Source organism: Halichoeres trimaculatus, unplaced genomic scaffold (genome assembly GCF_033239565.1).
Source record: "Halichoeres trimaculatus isolate MK-OKI-2021-1 unplaced genomic scaffold, fHalTri1.1 fHalTri1_scaffold_9, whole genome shotgun sequence".
In the NCBI taxonomy this organism is placed as follows: domain Eukaryota; kingdom Metazoa; phylum Chordata; class Actinopteri; order Labriformes; family Labridae; genus Halichoeres; species Halichoeres trimaculatus.
The window spans coordinates 36,996,191-37,013,669 of NW_027437188.1; the positions used below are offsets into that span (position 1 = coordinate 36,996,191).

Below are 17,479 nucleotides of genomic sequence, written 5' to 3' on the forward strand. Positions count from 1 at the left end.
TATATCTGTAAATGACTTCTTGAATGTCTTACCTTGTTAAATAAAACTCATCTGGAACAAGTGTTGAGAAATAACTTAGTGCTTTATTGATAAAACTCTAAAAATAACTTAAAGCTACAGGAACAGGAACACATTCAGTCGGTCAGTGCTGCGTCTGCTTGGCACGAAGCTTCTGTAAGGTTTTCTGTGGAGAGGATGGAGATGTTTTAATCATAAATCATCTTTAGAAACACGATGAAGAGGAGGAGGAGGAGGAGTCTGGGTCGTACCATGTGAAACTCTTTGGCCTTCAGTCTGTTCTTGGCGTAAGCTTCCTGTCGGCTCCTCATGGCTTTCTGCTGCTTCACCTCCTCCAGCTGCTCGTACAGTCTGCAGAAACACGGTCACGCAGAGACACCACGTCGATTTCTGACTGATGCTGCTCATCACTCAAGTTGTTTGATTAAAGGATAAGTTCGGTTTATACAACTTTTACATTTTTTATAGAATGAAGAAGCACAATACACTCACCCAGAAGGTTTTCCTGATCCAAGCAGTGCTTCAGGAGATATTTAGATTAAAAAAATCAAGCAGCCGGAGTCCGTATAATGGTAGCCATAGGGCAGAGACAGCGCCGCTCCTTAAACTGCATTAATCATACAGAAACTCATGTTTTTCACCAATATTCCATCATGGTCCGCTCCAGGTTAGTCCTCTGCTGCAGTCTGTGTCACTCCAGACAGCGCTGTGTGGCTGTACTGACCTCTGAACTGACAAAGACTTTGTTTACGTTTGCCCCTCCGCGCATGCGCAGTGCGGCTCATTGTTTCAGGGGAAGACGGCAGGCTACATGACGACTTTCTTCTTCCAGTTCTGTGTAAAATGGACGAATATCTATCTGATGAAGATGTTGTGGAGGAGAACTCTGAATATGATGGGTGTCATAACAGTTTTGAGCCGGAGTTAACAGATGACGAGCTCAAAGAAAGGAGGAAGTGGAGTCAGCTCTCCAGAGAGCGTGGGGGCAAACAATCTTCTTCGTCAGTTCAGAGGTCAGTACAGCCACACAGCGCTGTCTGGAGTGACACAGACTGCAGCAGAGGACTAACCCGGAGCGGACCATGATGGAATATTGGTGAAAAACACGAGTTTTTGGACGATTAATGCAGTTTTAGGAGCAGTGCTGTCTATGTCCTGATGGATCCCATTATACAGACGTCCACTGCACGATTTTGGATCTAAATATCTCCCGAAGCACTGCTTGGATCAGGAAAGCCTTCTGGGTGAGTATTTTGTTCTTTTTCATTCTATAAACAATGTAAAAGCTGTATAAACCGAACTTTTCCTTTAACTTCAGGTTTTCCACAGAAAGGCAACATCTGCTTCAAACAGCAACGATGAGGATAAACACCAGTCAACATGTCTCTGTTACCTCTGGGTTCTCCGGTGTCTTTCAGCAGCGTCTTTCTTTCTCTGCTCTGGGGTGCAGAGCTTCACTTCTGACTCTTTCAGTCTGGATTCAGCTCCTGAGGAAATAAATCAGATTAAAACTGCATCCTGTTTGCACGCTAGTTTTACACTGCAATATCTGTTTTTATCATGCAATACCTCTCGTTACTGTTTAAGTCTCATTTGTGGGTCATTGACACTAAACTGTTTCTGTCTGCAGAGGTGATTTGACTTTTTTTGCTTGTGTGTCCTGAAATCCTACATGTAACCATGGCTGCATTGTTTACACACAATATTTCAGCTGTTAGCAGCCTGTAGCATGACAATGCTAACTGGTGCAAGGCCAGATGTTTCCCACAAGGTGAGGAGAAGGAGGTGAGGACGACGTGCTGGTTCTCAAGTGTGAGCTAAGAAGTGACGACATGGACCTGTCCTTCCATCCATCGTTATTGGGAACGTAAGATCTATCTCCAATAAGATGGACGAGCTAGCTGTGCTAACCCAGCAACAGAGGGAATACCAGAGGGCAGAGTAGCATCATGCTATTCACAGACATGGCTAACAGAGCTAACAGCAGACACCAAGGCCACATGTGAAGAGCTTCACCTGCTGTGAGCAGACAGGATCCAGGAGACAGAGACTGAACAGACTGCTGAAGAAGCTCAGTCCTGGACCCTGTGGAGGTGGAGGCTGGCTGACTGGACAATGATGGACAAGCTGTCGTCTCTAAATGACTTTTACTTTCCAAGTTGATGCTTATTAAATTATTCTATTTATATATTCTTGAATGTTTTGCACTAAATACTTTCTCGTTTTGATGCTGTGACTCTGAATGTCCCAAAGATGAGACCTCTGAGTCGTGACTAAAGACTGAGAAAGTCGACTGTTTCTCTGTTTTTCTGATACAAACAGTCTGAGGTTAACACACCTGGGAGAGGAGGCTGAGGTTTTCCCTGACTGTTGGACCCAGGTGTCTCTGCTGTAGTCTTGTGTTGTCTCTCTGGTTTAGTCTCGTCTCTGCAGGTGATTGGACGTGACCCCGTGGCCACAGACGTCTCTCTGGCTTTGGGCGGTTTTTGGATCTTGGGTTGCTTCTTTGCCAGAGCTGCTTTGGCTTTCACCGCCTCCACTCTTTGAGACGATCTGAGGAGCAGAGCTCTGCACTTCTGCTGACAAACGTCCTGCAGGCTTCGGCCGGGACCCCACTGAACGTCCAGGAGCGTCTCTGAATGACGGGAGGTTATCTGAGGTCATTTCATTTATAACGCTCTGCTTCTGGATCTGATACGAGTTTGAAGCAGCTCAGATTTTACCTGGATGAGTCCGTTTGTCGTCCTCTGCAGCCTCACTCTGTTTCCACTCCTACAAAACAAAGTTTATGACAAGAGTTTGTAAAAAAAAAAAAACAACAGAGTAAAAAAAGACTCAGTCATCAGATCACTTACCTCCAGCTCCTGGTCTCTTCGTCCTTCCTCCTCCTCTTCCTCAGTGATAGTTGTCTCCTGGTCCTGCAGAGTTGTGTCAGTCAGACTCACCAGGGTTATCTCTGACTGCTCCAGGATCCCTTTCTCCCTGGATGTGTCCTGACGAGAGGAAAAACCAGTCAGCCCAGGAGACATGACGAGTTAGTGAAATAAAAACGAGATGCATTGGTCGAATAAAATCAGGAAATCATGTTTTTATTGTGCGATAAACTGTGACTGAGAAAAAAGTAATCCTACCATCATCACATGTGAGTCTGGAGCCTGATCTGCTTCTGGTTCCTCGATGCACCGTTTGCTGAACTGGACCAAGTCTTTGTCAGAGAAACGTGTTGATGCAGCGTCCTCCTCCTCCCTGAGCAGAGCGTCTTCACTCAGAGCCGTTAACTCCACGTCCGTCCTCGCAGTGCACACGGAGTCCTGCAGATGGAGCTGAGCGAAGGATTCATGAGCTGTCATGCAGCTGGACGGATCCTCTGCTCTGAGGCGTTCAGGCGACGCTTCAGACTCAGCAGAAGGATCGTTGTGAGTTTCAGAGCGCTCAGACGGCGTGGACGGGCTGCGCTCTCCGCTGGCTGAGCGTCCTTCAGGGGAGTTCAGCACAGATTGATCTGGATGGTGAAAGGTCATGGAGGGGTCGGCCGTTTCGTTGTGCGTCACCTCAGCCAGTAACGGGTGGAATGAGTCCGAGTCTGGAAACGCTGGAGCAGAGGAAGACAAAGAGCAGAAATGAACAGCTGCATTTTTTTTTTGTCAACATTCTTTTTAATGAATTTTTGGCCCAAAGTTACCAGAAATTTACCGTTTGTTACAATGAATGCGTGCATTTTCACATTGGAAAATCATAACATTATGAAGAATAAAGGTATGCGTATTTACAAACATACATAATCGTAGACATATACACATATACCCCCCCCCATAAAAAAGGTTTTTCAAAATAAAAAAAAACAGACAGAAAATAATTCAATAAAATAAAATATTTAAAATATTTAGAAAAAAGTAAAAGAAAATAAGCTATACACACATACATACACATACAAAGTAATAGGAATAACAATAATAACATAAATAGAAAATAAATTAATAATAAAATACCGTTTTAAGAATAGGAAGAGTTAAGTGAAACAATTATAGTTAAAACAAAAGAAAAAAAATTATATTAAAAAAATATTTTAAAAAAATACCCAAAATAAAATAAATAAATGAAAAATATATATATATATATATATATATATATATATATATATATATATATATATATATATATATATATATATATATATATATAATTAAATAAAAAAAATAATCGTAATATATAGTGACATTATAATAAAAACACAGAAACCCATATTTAAAACAACCACAAGGATAAAAACAGAAATTAACTAATTATAAAAAGCTGCTTTTCTTAAAAATGACATGTTTGCTTCATTTCAAAATCCTCACACTCACCCTCTGTGTGCTCTGCATCCTGGTCCGTTAGACCCGTTTGGTCCCGGAGAGTCTGCTCCTGTGGATGTGTCCCTGTGTCCGGCACAGAGGCGCTGTGAGAGGAGGCTTCAGGAGGCAACGCCGGGTATGACGGCACACTGACCTCCACTGGAATGTGAGTTTTTTCACCTGAAAGCGAAAATCAGCAGGACAAACTTATTTTACCCCACATGAGAAAATCAAAGCATGTCAGGAGTTTAACTTTCAGGTTTCAGCTGCTCCGTACCTGAGCTCCCACTATTCTGCCCCGCAGACTCGTCCAGCTCCCCGACCAGCGGTCTCATCTGGCTCTCCTCCAAACCTGCGTACGAGAGCCCTGAAGGCATCTCCCCAATCAGCTGTCCCGCATAAAAGTCCCGCCCCCCGCTTAGCCAATGAGAGCTGGAGGCGTGGGAGAGGCGACCAATCATCCGCGTCAGGGTGGAGTCCCAGCCGCCCTGATCGAAGCTCACAGAGACCGCCGGCCCTGCAGGCTGACCAATCATGGACGAGTGAGCTGACGGCAGACCCACCAGCTGCTCCATGGTGGAGTCTCTGTGGTCGGCGAGACAGGACGACTGGTCCGCCAGCTGGCCAATCAGAGGTCTGAAAGAGTCCTGGTCCTGGTCCTCCAGGGTTGAGTACTCCAGGAGTTGGTTTTTACTTTCCTGTAGCAAAAACATCAATGATCCTAAAAATTCACGGACATACATGTTCACACCTGAGGAAACCGTCATGGTTAAACGTCTGACTGACCTGGCTCGTCTCCTGTGCTGCTGCAGGAGACTGACGAGCTGAGGAGACCCTGCTGCTCGCCGACACACTGAGCACAGAGCGCTGAGAAACGGAGGGGCCGGGGTCCTCCATGCTGGAGCCTTCACTGTCTGTGGATCAACAAAACGTCACCATGTGTCAGAGTCTGCCAGGTGAGCAGGCGTCTCCTGTCTGACCGTTCATACCTGAGGTTTTCCCCGTGGTGTTGAGTGAGATGTTGAGCTCCCGTGCGTATCTGTCGATGATGTCCTGGATGCTGCTGTCGTTAAACACAGACTCTATGGATGGTCCAGGACGGGCAGCGACTGAGCCGTCCACACTTTGGTCTGACGGAGGAGAGCTGAGGAGGAAACCTGTGGGCTGCCCTCTTTCTGCAAAGTGCCTGAGGGGTGGAGGTTTATCTAAAGGAGGAGAAAGAGGAGATCAGGGTTTTAGGGGAGGTTTGTGGCTCGTTTAAGGGAACGGCAGGAACACAAAGAAAATGTAGACAAAAGGACACACCAGAGTTTACGTTCTGCTCAGGGTCTGTGGTGATGTAGCTGCCGGTGGAGATGGTGGTGGAGGAGAGGCTGTCAGAGTCAGGAGGCCTGTGTGCAGACTGACACACACACACACACACAAAGGTTAAAGACACAGAGCAATGGAAACACTCAGGTCACACACATGCGAACATGGTCTGAGCTCAGTTCAAGTGTAGAAACCATCATGAAATGTATCTGAAAGTAATACACTTCAGGGTTGATAAGTTAACATCACAGCTCAGGAAAACAAACAACACACACATGCTTACACACACACACACACACACACACACACACACACACACACACACACACACACACACACACACACACGTAAAGGTTAAAGACACAGAGCAATGGAAACACTCAGGTCACACACATGCGAACATGGTCTGAGCTCAGTTCAAGTGTAGAAACCATCATGAAATGTATCTGAATGTAATACACTTCAGGGTTAATAAGTTTACATCACAGCTCAGGAAAACAAACAACACACACATGCTTACACACACACACACACACACACACACACACACACACACACACACACACACACACACACACACACACACACACACACACACACACACACACTCAACAGACAAACAGAAAAAGCTTCTCCAGCGTAATCACGGGCTCAGGCACAGCCTAAGCGCTCAGATTTGGCTATTTTTCATCATCGATCCACAACACGTGAACCTCAGAGGGAGTGAACATTCCATTTTCCCGCCTTCAGTGAGTCACATGACCAACTGCACGGAACTCAGTCATTGTGACATCATCACCACCTGCTGCCCTCTCAGGAGAGAAACTGACTGAAGTTCTAGAAAAATCTCCTCATAGCTGCCACAGTTTTGACCAAATCTTTATAAAAATCAGATATTTTTGTAGTAAATTTTATCAGGAATCCATCCATGACATTTTTAAAGCTGTACCACTTTTACTTTTTTATGTATAGGCCTAACTGCTGCAACTTGTGTAGAGCTGGATCCTCCTCTCCCATTCATTCTAACAGGAGGAGCTGAAAGGGTTTTTTTGGGATTCACCAACTTTGAGGGCTCGTCATTAAAAAACCATTTGAGAAACAACAAAGTCATGCATAGATTTTGTAAAGCAGGGTCCACTCTGTCATCTGAGAGGATTTCAGGCCCTTACCATTAATGGTCTAGGAGGAGATAACTTTTGTTTCTGGCCCAAATTTGTCCAAATTTTATTTTGAAAGGGGAATAACCAGCTTCCTGTTTGAGATAGGTCAGGGGTGTCTGAAAATAATTTGTGTGTCTAAATGTGACAAACATTTTGACGTTGGTTTAATCTTTCTACAACATTCCTACTGCCATTGAGAGCTGTTTTAGTGTGCCTAGGTGGCGCTAGAGAGCACAATTCGGTATGTTGAAGTCAATTTTTGATTTGTATTGAATTTTTGGCTGAATCTGAGGTGTGTGCTGATTTTGGTGAGTTTCTGAGCATGCTTAGGGGGTCAGATTAGAGCCCAAAGAGGGAATAACAAGAAAGAAACAGACGAAGGGTGTCCCCTCCCTTAGTGCAATAACCCTAATAAATCTGGGGCACTTGCATGGTCCAGTGGTTTGGGTGGCGTACCCTATAAGGCAAGGCCCCAGTTCACTCTGTACCTATTTCCTGCATGTCGCTTAAAACGACCAAACAGCTCCTTTCCCTGTGAATCTGGATCATCCGAGATATCCACGTGTTGTACATCTCTAGCTGGCCTGTTTACCTCTGTGGGGGATCTGAAGCCGGTGGCTGCAGCTCCAGAGAAGTCTGCTCCTCTCCCAGAGTCCGAGGACAGAGCTGAGATCATCCTCAAGACTGAATCTGGAAAACAAGGTCCCATTAAAGTTCAGTTTCTACACAAATCAAACATTTCAGCACCCGGCCTCTGCTCACCAGACTCTGAGGGTTCAGGAGACGACCCTGCTCCTGTTAGCAGCCTCTCCCTCCAGGCCTGCTGGCTGGAGGTCTGCTGCCCCCTAAAGGACAAAGAGGGTGTGTGCAGACTCCTGTCAGATTCAGCTGATCCTGAATCTTCATCTGGAGGAGCTGTTACACTCTCCTCTGGGCCTGGAGTCAGACAAAGATGGTCACCTGATTTTGCTCTCCATAGTTTTTATCACACACTTTGTTCCTCCTGTGTTTGTGGGCGGAGCTCACCTGCGACCAGGCTGATGTTGACGGGCGTCTCCACCTCTTGGATAGCACTGAGCTCATGTTGCTCAGTCATGATCTGCATGATGCCGGGCCGGACACGTGTCACCGGGGGCTTCGCTGTTCGAGGGAGAAACACGGGAGAAAGGACAGACAACGACGGAGGAGGAGGAGGAGGTCCTGCAGGAACCTCACTCTGAGGGATGAGCTCTGAAATGAAAATGTGAAATATATTGAATAATGATTCAAACTGACTTAGTGTGAGTGTCATAGCATCTAAAGGTGAAAGGAGCCAAAGGTTCCTCACCTGTCTCTCCGTGCTGATCAGAGCGATCCTCCTCCTCAGGATTTTCTTCCAGCCGTGATAAAGTTTCTCTGTTACTCTCCTCTATAGCTCTCAGCAGAGAGGCCAGAATCCTGAGGCGGGTCTGACCAACATCCTCTGAATCCAGCGCTTCGCTTGCAACACCTGGAACCAGCTGCAGGTAAGAAAGAAAACATGAGAGCCGAGCAGAGTCAATCCTCGTTATCAAGGGTGTTCAACCTGTGGCTCTGGAGCCTCATGTGGCCCTTTGACTCCTTTGCAGCGTCTCCTTGTAGCTTTAAACAATATTATTGACATAAACAAATTTTATTTTTTTAACAGAGGGTATTGATGATTAAAGACACTATTATTATTATAAGCTTTCAAATGAGAATTTTTTACAAACATTGAAAATTGCAAAAAATCTTGCAAATATTAAATATTTCGTTTTTTTATTTCAATTCTAATTTTTGCAACTTTTGAAATGTCACAAAATGTTGCATTTTTGAATTTCAAAAAATGCTTCAATGATTTTGAATCTCTGCAATTTTAAAGATTTTAAGAAAATTTGCAAAATTTTTTGAAACTCCTGATAATTTTTGAAAATTCAAAATTTCTGCAAGTATTTTTAATTTGATTTTTTTTTTTTTTGCAAATTAAAAAGCAAAAAAGTTAACACCACATTTACAGTATCAATAATAAATAAAACTGTTTAAATGATTTTTCCAAATGGGGAGTTTAAAAATTTTGTTTTTTCTTTTTGCAAACATTTATAACCAAAATATTCAAAATTTCAAAATTTTTGCATTTTTTTTATTTTAAAATGTTTTGCAAGTTTTGCAAATTTATGAAATTTAAACTATTCAAAAGAATTTACATTTTTTTTAATTTATGTTTATTTTTTAAAAAAAATTCAAAACTTTTGGATTTTTTTTTCTTTTTCAGAAAATTCTAAAAACGATAAAATACTGAAAAACTAAGACACCACTGGTGTAAATTTATTCATTAAAAAACTGTTTAGACAAATATTCTGTGGATTGTAACTATATACAGAACTTTATTTTCTTTTTTGGTCTTTATTGATGAGATAAAGTAGATTTTGTGGCTCCTGAATGACTTTAATCCAGCTGAGCTGAGGCTAACTGGCTTCTTCAGAAAGTAAAGCTTGCAGACCCCTGATCATTGTCATACTGGAATCTGATGTTTGTAAAAACAACTTGACTTTGTCTGAAGCTTCGACACTTACTTGAGAATCCGTCTGAATCAGAGCCTGCAGCGTCTCCTTTTGTCGCCTCATCTGCTCCTTCTCCTCGCTCCGTCTCTGTTTCTCTTCTTCTTGCTGTCTCTGCTGCAGAGCCAGGGACTCCCTCTGCGCCACAAACCTCCTCTGGACCTCCTGCAGCTCCCGTCTCTGCCTCTCCATGTCTCCTGAAAGGTGAGGAGCTTCTCCTGTGCTCCTCTGGCTGCTGCTCTGAGAGGTGTCAGACGGCGCCGGGTGTGATGTAGCTGGTTTATTGGGCGGTGGCTCTGCTGTGACGACAGAAGGCCTCTCCTGCTCTGTGAGGTGCCTCGTTGCTCTCTCCATGATGCTGTCAGTCAGCCGGGCCGTGACGTCTCGTCTCTGGTCGGCTGGACCAATGGACTCCAGGTCACCTGACAGCGACCTAGAGCCAGCAGGACGGAGAGGTGAGGGTGCGCTGTCAGACTCTCTGGTGGGAGCTTCCTCAGAGGTCTGAGGCTGAGAGCTGATGTCTACAGGAGCCATGAGCAGCTGAGGAGGAGCTGGAGGCTGAACGGATGCTGCGCCGTGTGGAGGAGGTGGAATGAAACCTGACGACAAGGACGCAGCAGCCATGCTGTGACGGATCTGTAGAGCTCGCTGGTACTCCTCGAGGCGCTGGCGAGCCACTTGTACTGATCTCTGGTGGATCCTGTGATGAGATGTTGGAGTTTTAGATCATTTTAAAAACAGATATGAGTAAAAGTAGTCTGTGATCTGACTCAGACAAACCTGTTTCGTTCCAGCAGCCGCTGCTGGTACTCTCTGATTCTGCTGCTGTGGCCCTCCTCACCAGCAGGGGGAGCCGTCTGCAGAGAGGAGAGGTGGAGGTAACAGTAATTTAAGGTGAGGCTAGCTGAGCAAAAACTGAGAAACTGTAACGACGAACCCTGAAACTCAAACCAAGGCCTACCTCTGTGACTCCAGGGGTGACACAGGTCGACTCCTGGTCCTGGACCGGTGGTTCTGGTGGGGTGATGAGGACTTCTGGAAGAACAGCAGAGACTTCCTGTGTCCCCGCTGCCTTCAGGTGTTCTCTCTCCCTCTGGGCCTCCTGCAGCAGCTGCTCCAGTTTGGCTTTTTGCTCCTCCAGCTCCTGGAGCAGAGCCAGCTGCTGCTGCTTCTCCTGCTCCAGCTCCTCATCCTACAAAAACACACCAGCTGACAGTTTAGCTGAAAACCAGGGTCCTGCAGAGCCAAATCTTCAACCAGAACGAGCAGCTAATGCTCAGTCTCCACCTCCTGCTGTAGGGAAACATGTTATTCAGAGCATCACTCTTCTTCAGAGGAACGTCTGCTGAGTAAAATCAAAGCGTGGACGCGGAAGAAGACGTTAGAGTCCCATTTAAAGATTTCAGCCATGCTTCCTCACATGACCTCCTCAGACAAAACCTGGACTGATTACATCATGAGAAACACCTGCGACAAAACCTCTGACCAATCACAGAGCAGGAGCAGGGTTTAGGCCTTGTTCACACGTAGAAACCAATATCCCCCTCATTCGTTTTTAAAAACTACTTTTGTCCACACGTAACCGAGCGAATCTGTGGATAAGTGCTGCTCCAAGCATGCTAAACCCAAACATGTGACCTGTGCCAGCCAATCAGCTCTACTCCATATTCAAAATCAATTAAAAAAAACATGTGAACCTCAGAGGGAGTAAACATTCCATTTTCCCGCCTTCAGTGAGTCACATGACCAGCTCCATGGAACTGTCAGTCATTGTGACATCATCACCACCTGCTGCCCTCTCAGGAGAGAAACTGACTGAAGTTCTAGAAAAATCTCCTCATAGCTGCCACAATTTTGACCAAATCTTTATAAAAATCAGATATTTTTGTAGTAAATTTTATCAGGAATCCATTCATGTCATTTTTGAAGCTGTACCACTTTGACTTTATTGTGTAGAAGCCTAACTGCCGCAGCTTGTGTGGAGCTGGATCCTCCTCTCCCATTCATTCTAACAGAGGGAACTGAAAGAGCTCTATTGCATACTCAAGATAAATTGTTTAAAAAAATAACAAAACCCTGTTATTCAGCTGTGAAGTTTGAGAAACAAAAACTCTGTTTGTCTGCATAAACATCAAACATAAAATTCAGTTTCTTAGCTACTGGGCTACATGTGGACACAGCCTGGAGAACGTAAACACACACGAATGAGACTCTTTAAATGATGATCTCTGAAGAACATTTTAACTTTTTAGAGTCTTTACGGGCCGGACTAATCAGGATCAGTTAATTACCAGAGCCAAGATGCTGATTTATTGTTTTTATCTCCTTCTGATGTCACACATTAGGACACATTCCTTTTTTTAAGAGTAAAAAAAACAGTCATATGTTCACATTTTATAAAAGATTAAAAAAAAAAATCAATGACTATCTTCTACAAAGATTAAGGTTTTATAAATTAATGACTTTTTAGTTATTTGAGCCAATGTCGTAGCCACACCAAAAAAAAAAAAAAAAATTCAGTTATGATTATTTATCTTCACTGTGGGTAATATACTCAGGCCAAGTTTGGGGTTGATAAGTGAGAAAACCTTGGACTAGTTTGTTTAAATACGTAGCCCAAAACCACTAAATTTCGACGTTTAGGTGCAAATAGCGAAGTTCGTCTTCGGAATTCACACAAGTCGTAGGAGACTTTTTTGTAGGCCTGGGCATGCTTGTTATGTGCGCAAAATTTCAGGGCTGTAGCTCAAAGTAGCCCGAGGGGCTGCAGTTTTAAGCCGCTAGGGGGCGATAGGGGGCGCTAGGGGGCGCTATGGAGCGTTCATTTTTGTGCAAGTTGCAGATTCATACATTTTTCACCCATTCAGAGTTTTGGGGCTAGGTCTCCTATCCTTTTTTTCAAGAGAAAGGCACGCAATTTTGGAGTTTTAAAAACACATTTTTATATTCACAAATACTTTCTTTTCAATTTACATCTTGTTGTAGGAAAAAGATGATTGTTAATCAGTGTAATATGTTAGAACAACAGATTATTTTGTGGGTTAAAACAAAACTATACGGAGAAACTGTGAAATCCATTAGGTTTTTAAAACAGGTTTCTGTCTCTGTTTCTGTAATCACCTCTGTTTTATTTTATTTCCATGCTAAAAGTGATAGAAAAAAAACTCTCACTTAATTCTCTACCTTTGTTTACAAGAAAATAAGAAAGACTAGACTACAGAGAAATCTCCTCCTGCAGTAAAAGTCTTCATCAAAAAGGATTTCACAGTCACTGTATCTGTTGGTCTGTGGATGAGACACTGACCCGTTTCTTTCGTTCTTCTTCAAACTCTTGGATTCGGCTGAAAAGTCCGTCAGGATGTGAAGTTTCTGCTTCAGCTGATTCTGCTGGGGAATAAAATACAAACCAACGTTAAATTAATTTCATCTTAAAAGAAGTAAGTTTTAAAATTTTAACCAACTGGATTCAAACAGGAGTAAATATTTGATGTTTTCATGGAAGAATAAGAAAGTTTGGACGGCTGATGACAGAAAACAACAAACCTGACTGAGAGCTCTCATGTTCAGGGATCTGGACGGGGATCTGGACGGGGGGCGGGCTCCCCTTCTCCTCGCTGGTCAGGGATCCTGTGTCGATGGTCGTGTCTCGTTCTGGGATCTGGTCTGTGATGAGCGGAGGAGAATCTGCTGCAGGGACACTGCTGCTCTGCTCCGTCCACTGGTTCCTCTGGCTCCGGATACGGTCCAGGAGCTTTCTCAACGCCCGCCTGGGGGCAGGTCTGGAGGTCGACTCTGCAGATAGAGATAATAATATAATTTATATGAGTGTTTATTTTCAGGGACAGCAGCTCGACTTTGTGTGTTTCTTGTCGCCACCTGGAGCAGATGTTTCTTGCTCCGTGCTCTCAGCCTCTCTCTGTGCATCTTCAGCTCCAGACGTGGTGAGTTCATCCTGAGTGACGTCCAGCTCACGGTCCTGGCTGCCTGTGGACAGGGCTGGCAGAGGCTCCGGTACCAGCTGGACCACCAGGTCCCCTTTCACCCCTGAGACGAGACACAGTGAAGGTTTAATCTGTTTCACCTCCCGTTAACGTCCTGAGGACGAGAGGAGCGTCCTTACTTCTCTCTCCAGTGTACATGTCCTCAAATGCAAACTCCAGCTCCCTCTGGAAGTCCTCCCTCATCTCCTGACGCTTGTAGAGGGGCTGGAAGATCTGAGGGGGCATGAGCGCCACCTGCTGCCTCCTCCTCAGGAGGTCTGTCTGCTGCATGTGCTCCAGCTCCACAAGGAGGCGCTCACGGTCCTGGAGGAGGTGGAGCAGATCAGGAACAAAAGCTCTTAAGATCTCCTCTCTTAACTCTTCTCATCTCTTTTATGATCCAGGTAAAGGTTTTACAGCCTGATGTGATGTTACCTGAACTCGATGCTCCCTCCTCAGAGCCTGCTTCCCCCTGAGACGAGCCCTCTCCAGCTGCTCCTCTCTCCTCCTCTGCTTCTCCCTCTGTAAGTCCTCCAGTCTCCTCACCTCCAGCTCCGCCTCCTCACGAGCATCAGACTGTGGACACATCCAAACCTTTAAACTGAAAGGTTGACGATGAACAAAATGAACTAAATGTGTGGTTGGATCAATAAACTCACCTGCGTCACCTCTTCCTCTCTGTCCACGGAGCTCTCAGGCATGTGGTAATGCGTGCTACCAAAGGCGCTCACATCACATTTCTTCACAACGTGAGACTTCCTGGGATCAATGCTCTAAAAAAAGAAAAGACAGAGTTACTCTGACGCCACCTGGAGCTTACATTTCAGATCAAACACGATGTTAGTGAAAGTATCACCTGGATGGGGTTTGGAGGTGGTGGAGGGAGGCTGGCCACTTTCGCTGCTCTTTCTTTCTCCGTCTGTAGAGCTTTCTTCCTGGCATTGATCAACCTGCAGACCAAAGAGTAACAGATTTATAAAATGACAAAGACAGTTTCATAATGATTTATCATCTTTAGTGCAGATGTTTGTGATGCTGCTCACCTGCTCTGCCTCTCGTGGTCTTTGAGTTTCTGTGATTTCAGCTCCTTCAAGGCTTCTCGATGACGCTCCACTGCTTTGGCATGATTCTCCTCCTCCCTCTGAGCCACGGCTGCTAAGTCCACCTCCTTGTGTGCATTGATAAAAATGATTGATAATGATCTTTTGCATAAAACACTCAGTGGGTAAAGACAGAAATGTCTCCAAACTTGTGTTGTCTTACATTTTCTTTAGCACTCCTGTGACCCTGTCCCAGAAGCTGGAGGCTCTCTTGGTAAAGTTTCTGCAGCGTGTCAAGTTTCTCCCTCTGCTGTCGCTCCCAGTCCGCCCTCAGCTCCTCTCCCAGCTTCTCAAGCTCCCTCTGCCTCCTCTGCTCCACCTCCTGGCGGATATGCAGAGCGATGTACCGCTGCTGCTCCCGCACCTGAGAATCAGTTTAATGCTTCATCAATACACTCAAGATACAAAAAAAAACTCTAGATGTGATGTAAAAAAAAAGTGGAAAACATTCAAACATGTCAGAAAGTGCCACAGTGAATAAAAGTTTCAGGAAGCAGTAGTAGTAGAGTAGACAACACAGGATAAGATCACACTAATCAACACCGTGTGATCTTGTGTTTATATTTCTATTGACTCAGAAAAAAATGGATCCTTCAAATATTTTGTCAGGTCTGTCCAAGAATTGATTAATATCAGTATTCAGTGTCCAGAAATGTTTATTAAATCAGGAAAATGCAGTTTAATATAGGTCTCTGTGAGCAAGGATGAAGCAGATGAAATGCACAGATTACAGCTTTTACTAATTTCTAACTTTTGTTCCCAACAGAGTTTTTACACACACAGTTTAATTCAATTTTGCATCATCCAAAACCATAAAAGCACATATAACTACAGACATTAGGATTCTCTGGAGACTTACTATACAATTAGTCTTATATATGGGTGGTTGACGTGACGCTCCATTTTTGTGTCCTTTGTGACAAATAATAATAATAACTTATAATACTCAATTAAAACCCCATTTTTTCTATACAGTATAAACTTCCAGAATAAATACATCTGTAGTTACTAGTTAAAATTTGTCCACCGGTGTGACTGTCCGGAGTAACATTCCTCCTCTCAAAACCACTGTATTTAATTAAAAATGTGTCTAAATACCATAAAATATCTGATTACATATTAAAGTAGTGTTAACTTAGTGAAACTGAAGGTTACAAGTCTTATGGTGACCATTTAGACCAGTGTTTCCAAATCCTGGTCCTGGGGACCCCCTGCCCTGCATGTTTTAGATGTTACCCCACTCCAGCACACCTGATTCAAATGAATGGCTCGTTATCAGGCTCCAGCAGAGCTTGATGAGAAAGAATAAGCCAGGACAATTTTGTTTACATGTCCATGTTGTGTTGCTACATGTTACAATAGCTCCCAAGTCTTTTTGTGGGAATGTTTGTTTCTTCTTCTGACTTATTGTACAAAACAGTTGAGCTTGAAGCTACAACTTTATTCGAGCATACAGCGCTTTTTGTCCTGTGATGTGACAATTTGAAATATGAGTGGAAAAGGCACTTTAATGCACACATTCATGTAAAAAGTTAACAGCGTAATAATGATATCATCCCTATGCACATATAAGGATGAATTGAAGCTTAATTATGATTTCATACTGATTATAATGAATATAACCCAACAGTTTCAGTGAAATCCCTGCGTTTACATTGTAAAATAAGGTAATAACATAATTTTAATTTTTTTTGGTTACTTTTTATGTGGAAATATAATCAGTGCAAATTGATAAGGATTGTGCTTATTTTTCTTATCTGGCAAACAATCTCTGAATTAGATATCAATATAATATAAAAAAGTTTGTCACACCGGTGGACAACTTTTTGGACTACAATGTAAAAAAAAGAGTTTAAAAAAAATCTAAAATAAATAAGGAATTGGTAATGAACACATTCAATTTTGAGTGACTCACATATAGAGCAATACAAATATGTGTCATTTGACATATATTTTGGAAATCTATTTTTTCCACTTTGGATTTGATTAAACGCCAATCACCCATAAAAAAAACTCTAAATATGATGTAAAAAAAAAAAAGTGGAAAAAAAATCATGTCAAAATGTCCCCTTTATTTACAGTACAATAGTGAACAGAAGTTTCAGGAAGCAGTAGTAGTAGAGTAGACAACACAGAATAAGATCAACCTAAAAAAAAAACACTGTGTGGTCATTTGTTTTTATTTCTATTGACTCAATTTTGTGACTAACTTTTTTTTTTCCCAAAAGAGTTTTTACACACACATTTAAATTCAATTTTACATCATCCAAAACCATATTATTTCATATAACTACAGACATTAGGATTCTTTGAAGACTTACTATATTATTATACCTATATATGTGAAGCTGTTTTACTCGTTTCTTCATCGCACCTGCTCCTAACCTGTTACTCCATGCGGGATAAATTAACAGCAAAAGAAAGTTTCTAGAAAACACCTGACCGAGCAAACAGACGGTTAAATCCTCCAGGTGGATCTTTATGAAGCTGTCAATTAACCAGAAATCACAGACAGCAAAAACAACTAAACAACAAACAGGTTAAAGTATGATCTGAGTCTTACCTGCTGTATTCGCAGTTTTCTCCTCCGTTCATGTTCTTCTCTTATTATCCGTGCCTCTTCATTCGGACTAAGTCTTAATTTCCCCACTTTTCTCTTCATCTCCATTAAAAAAATGAAGCGCAGCTAGCTAGCCGAGCTGCTTATTGTTGACTAGCCTCACTTTGCTGCAGCCGTTTGACTCCATTGAGACTAAACGGTCAGTTTGTTCAAATAAAAATTGGTCCTAAACTAAAAACATTTTGATTTAAAAGGGTTTTATTAATTTACTTATCTAGAAAAATTCACTGCTAGCCTTAAATGTTGTGTTTACTTCTTAAAATCCATGCCAACCTGACGCTAACGTGAAACAACGCTTCAACGTCTTCTCAAATCGTCACTTCCGGGAGTTTGAACAGCCCGCCGCTTCAGTTCCGTAGACACAGACGTTAATTCTTTTGGTTCCTACCCTTTGTAACGCT

General features: G+C 43.2%; 1 protein-coding gene across 2 annotated transcripts; it reads right to left on the reverse strand.

Annotated features, from left to right (window-relative positions):
* Positions 1-61: 61 nt before the first annotated feature.
* cep295 (centrosomal protein 295) lies at positions 62-17,415 on the reverse strand. 2 transcript variants are annotated; one of them, XM_074678803.1, is made up of 29 exons: positions 17,022-17,415; positions 14,622-14,822; positions 14,402-14,526; positions 14,215-14,308; positions 14,018-14,131; positions 13,794-13,934; positions 13,499-13,682; positions 13,255-13,422; positions 12,922-13,170; positions 12,683-12,762; positions 10,340-10,570; positions 10,159-10,235; positions 9,394-10,078; positions 8,151-8,322; positions 7,850-8,053; positions 7,586-7,759; positions 7,416-7,513; positions 5,658-5,754; positions 5,342-5,557; positions 5,139-5,266; positions 4,630-5,050; positions 4,365-4,532; positions 3,150-3,610; positions 2,874-3,011; positions 2,742-2,790; positions 2,357-2,653; positions 1,412-1,505; positions 270-369; positions 62-184 (listed from the first exon to the last, which is right to left on the reverse strand). In XM_074678803.1, the coding sequence occupies exons 1-29, from the start codon at positions 17,124-17,126 to the stop codon at positions 143-145; spliced, it is 5,313 nt and encodes a 1,770-aa protein (XP_074534904.1). In that variant the 5' UTR covers positions 17,127-17,415; the 3' UTR covers positions 62-142. The 2 variants fall into 2 exon arrangements, with proteins under 2 accessions (XP_074534904.1, XP_074534903.1); XM_074678802.1 differs by having other exon boundaries at positions 12,683-12,765.
* Positions 17,416-17,479: the final 64 nt, after the last annotated feature.